Genomic DNA, 4,246 nt, shown 5'->3' with positions numbered 1-4,246 from the left:
CCAGCCCTCACGCTCCCACACCGTAGTTCCTCAGGACCCAATGGTCCCAGCCAGGCCTGGTGAGAAGGCACTGGAAGACTGGGCAGCCAGGTCACCACCTATCCCTCATTCCCTTGCCTACAGGGCTCATGGCATCAGGAGGCTGAACCTCTGCCCCTTCAGCACCCAGCACAGAGCCTGGCCCAGCCTTCCCAGGAACAAAGGAGTCTGAGTCTCATGAGGCAGCAGGGGGAGGGGTGGTGGCCCTGGCAGCACAGAGCCAAGCTGCTCCCGAGGTCCCACCCTACCTGGAGGAGATACAGGACCACATCCTGTGGAGGCCACTGTCAGGACCCCTGCCCAGGCTGGCTCAGACACACCCTGCCACTTACCTTAAGCAAGCAGCTTTTCAGTTCACAGGACAGGGGCGGGGTCAGGGTGGTCACCAGGATTGTGGGAAGGGACAGCAAGACTTTACAGCCAGGAACAAAGTCCTCTGACTTGGGCTCAGACAGCCTACGCTGCAGCTGGTACCCTGGTGTCCCAGCCTGCCACCGACTACCAAACCGCAGACATGCAGGGAGCCCGGGTGCTGCTGCTGCTGCTGAGCCTGAGGCTACAGCTGGCCCATGGTGTCATCCCAGGTACGAGGTTCCCCCAGCCCCACTCCCTGCAACACAGGCCAGCCCCCAGGCTGACCTAGCTGCACTCTCCCCTTGGCCAGTGGAGGAGGAGAGTCCAGCCTTCTGGAACCAGAAAGCTGCTGAGGCCCTGGATGCCGCCAAGAAGCTGAAGCCCATTCAGACCTCAGCCAAGAACCTCATCATCTTCCTGGGAGACGGTGAGTGGGCCAGGCTGGTCCACCCCATGGTGCTCACGGGCCTTGTACCCAGGGCCACTGCTGGGTACAGACCAGCCCTGGGGCTCAGGCCTGAAAGGGATCTGTTCCTTCAGGGATGGGCGTGTCCACAGTGACAGCCACCCGGATCCTAAAGGGACAGAGGCAAGGCAAGCTGGGACCCGAGACACCCCTGGCCATGGACCACTTCCCATATATGGCTCTGTCCAAGGTGAGGCCTCCTGAGCAGGGCGCTGGGGGCTGTGGCAGGGGAAGGACCCAGGAGAGATGGGGCCTAGTTTGGGGTCCAGGGCAGTGAGGACCACCCCAGGCCTAGGCCAAGGAGTAAGGTTACACAGAGGAGAGTGTCTCTGTCCCCAGACATACAACGTGGACAGACAGGTGCCAGATAGCGCTGGCACTGCCACAGCCTACCTGTGTGGGGTCAAGGGCAACTATGGAACCATTGGTTTGAGTGCGGCCGCCCGCCTTAGCCAGTGCAACACAACACGAGGCAACGAGGTCATGTCTGTGATGTACCGGGCCAAGCAAGCAGGTAGGTGTGGGGCTGCCAGTGAGAACCAGGGTAGGCCAGAAGGCTTGTGTGACCCACCCTGACCCCTGCAACCTCCAGGGAAGTCCGTGGGAGTGGTGACCACCACCATGGTGCAGCATGCCTCGCCAGCTGGCACATATGCACACACGGTGAACCGCAACTGGTACTCAGATGCAGACATGCCAGCCTCGGCGCTGCAGGAGGGCTGCCAGGACATCGCCATGCAGCTCATCTCCAATATGGACATTGACGTGAGCACAAAGGGCAAAGGGGAGTGGTGTGACCAAAGAGCAGGCCTGAAAACTGGCTGGAGTCCCAGGCCTCCAACCATCTGAACCCTGTGGCCTGCCTTGGCCTCTTGGGGTTAAATGGAGTACCCAGAACACTCCTTCCCACAACCTGATGGGCAGCAGGGGGCTGTCTGTGAGGAGGGGGCTGGAGGCCCCTCAGGCCCCAAGGCCACCTGTCCTGGGTCTCTGACTACAGGTGATCCTCGGCGGGGGCAGAAAGTTCATGTTTCCCAAGGGCACCCCAGACCCCGAGTACCCAAGTGACACCACCCAGAATGGAACCAGGCTGGATGGACGCAACCTGGTGCAGGAATGGCTGGCAAAGCACCAGGTGATGGGGCTCACAGGGCCGGGACCAGGGCAGGGCCGCAGATCTAGGGATGTGGGCTGAGTGTGGGCTCTGTCCCTCCAGGGGACTCGGTATGTGTGGAACCGCGAGCAGCTCATTCAGGCGTCCCAGGACCCAGCAGTGACGCACCTCATGGGTAATGACCCCCACTTCCTGACCTGGCACCCCTCAGGTGGACCCACTGGAGCTTGTGTGCCTGTGGCCATCACCTTCCCCTCCCCAGCCAGCCCCTCATCACTGGGTCCCTTGTCCCCCAGGCCTCTTCGAGCCTCAACACTTGAAATATGAAATCAACAGGGATCCAGCGCAGGACCCCTCCCTGGAGGAGATGACAGAGGTGGCCCTGGGCCTGCTGAGCAGGAACCCCCGCGGCTTCTACCTCTTCGTGGAAGGTGGGCGCGGCACGTGGGTAGCAGGGAGGGCGGGGCAGGAGGGCGGGGCGGAGCTTCACGCCCCTCCCACTGACTCCCGCAGGGGGCCGCATCGACCATGGGCATCACGAGGGAACCGCTTTCCTGGCCCTGACCGAGGCGGTCATGTTCGACTCTGCCATCGACAAGGCCGGCCAGCTCACCAGCGACCAGGACACGCTGACCCTGGTCACCGCCGACCACTCGCACGTCTTCTCCTTTGGCGGCTACACGCTGCGGGGCAGCTCCATCTTCGGTAGGCGGGGACGGCGACAGGGGCTGTTGCTGCAGGGGTGGGTTCTTGGGAGGAGTAAGCTGGTGACAAGGCGAAAGGCGCCTGTGCGCCACACTGGGTTCCCCGGGGGAGGGCGGTGAGCTCAGGTGCCCCCTGTCCCCGCAGGGCTGGCCCCGCTCAAGGCCCAGGACGGCAAGTCGTACACGTCCATCCTGTATGGCAATGGCCCCGGCTACGTGCAGAACTCTACGTGCAACCGACCAGACGTCACGGAGGATGAGATCCGTGAGTGCGGCCATTGAAAGGTCTTCTTCTTGGGGACAGGGGTGGAGGGGGACTCTCCCGCCCTGAACTCCTCTTCCCGCCAGGTGCCCGCACCTACAAGCAGCAGGCAGCTGTGCCTCTGTCATCGGAGACGCACGGAGGCGAGGACGTGGCGGTGTTCGCTCGTGGCCCGAAGGCGCACCTGGTGCACGGGGTGCAGGAGCAGAACTACATCGCGCACGTCATGGCCTTCGCCGCCTGCCTGGAGCCCTATGAGGCCTGCGACCTGGCCTCCCCGACCCTCCAGAGCACCCCTGGGGGTTCCAGCTCTGCTGCAGCCTCATTGTCGCTGACGCTGCTGCTTGAGACGCTGCTGCTGCTGCTGTGGGCATTCGCCCAGCCCTGACCACAGGATCTCAGGGTGCTCCACTGTGCTCCTGATTGTCCCTGGTTTCACCTCAGGTCCCCACCACTGGCTCCTGCTTCCAGTGCCTGGTGCTTCCTGTGCCTCTATGTGGGGACTCCAGCCCAGTGCCACACTCCAAGCTGTCACCTCCAGAACCACCACAGGGCTTTTCCCATGGTGCCTTCACCTCTGGGAGAAGCAGCCTCAGGATGCTCAGCACTTCTAAACTAGATGTCCCTTGCAGAGGGACCATAGTGCTTCCCAGAGGCTAATACCATGACACTCACATCTCTCCAGGTTGCTCTGGGACTCTGCTTCCTGACTTCAACTGCCTACGCTCCAGAGAAGCAGAGGATGCAGAAGGGCCACTCCACAGAACCTGCAGCCTTGGGGAATACCATGAAGGCACTTTTCCAGAGGCGTCCCCACCAAGCCACTACTGGCCTTGACCCTGTAGTGCTGTTCAGCTTCAGTCTCTACAGCATCGTAGGTCCCCTAGACCTCCAGCATGTGGACAGTGCTGAAAGAGGTGGGCATCCTACCACCCTCCCACTGACCCTGCAACTGACCCTGCCAGCCAAGGAGGGCTTGGGTGTGGAGCTTCCCAGCAGGCTGTGGCATATCCTCAGCTACCCTTCACTGCCCCACTTACACACTCTGCACTCTTCAGAGGTGCCAATAGTAGCAGTGCACACACAGGAAGCCCAAGTCACTGGGCTCCTCAGTGCTGGCCCCCTAACACCAGGCAAGGATGTCCCAGGCAAACATTCCCAAGGAGACACCCAGGAAGCTGTGGGGTTTAGAGCAGCAGATCAGGGCAGCCTTCAGTCCCCTCCCCAGACCATCTAGGCTCTGGGCATAGATTACGGAACAAAGAAGTTCCTTTGCCCCTCTGGGGCCACCATTTTCCTGGAGAAAA

General features: G+C 61.8%; 1 protein-coding gene across 1 annotated transcript; it reads left to right on the top strand.

Moving 5' to 3' along the window:
• The first annotated feature begins 483 nt into the window (after nt 1-483).
• LOC101974480 (intestinal-type alkaline phosphatase) lies at nt 484-3,768 on the top strand. The gene is made up of 11 exons (XM_005326491.4): nt 484-623; nt 704-820; nt 934-1,049; nt 1,199-1,373; nt 1,452-1,624; nt 1,860-1,994; nt 2,076-2,148; nt 2,270-2,404; nt 2,487-2,678; nt 2,823-2,942; nt 3,026-3,768. The coding sequence occupies exons 1-11, from the start codon at nt 554-556 to the stop codon at nt 3,325-3,327; spliced, it is 1,608 nt and encodes a 535-aa protein (XP_005326548.2). The 5' UTR covers nt 484-553; the 3' UTR covers nt 3,328-3,768.
• Nucleotides 3,769-4,246: the final 478 nt, after the last annotated feature.

Source organism: Ictidomys tridecemlineatus, chromosome 7 (assembly GCF_052094955.1).
Source record: "Ictidomys tridecemlineatus isolate mIctTri1 chromosome 7, mIctTri1.hap1, whole genome shotgun sequence".
Lineage (NCBI taxonomy): Eukaryota > Metazoa > Chordata > Mammalia > Rodentia > Sciuridae > Ictidomys > Ictidomys tridecemlineatus.
The sequence above is the reverse complement of the archived record's forward strand: the minus strand, read 5'-3'. Positions and strand labels throughout refer to the sequence as shown.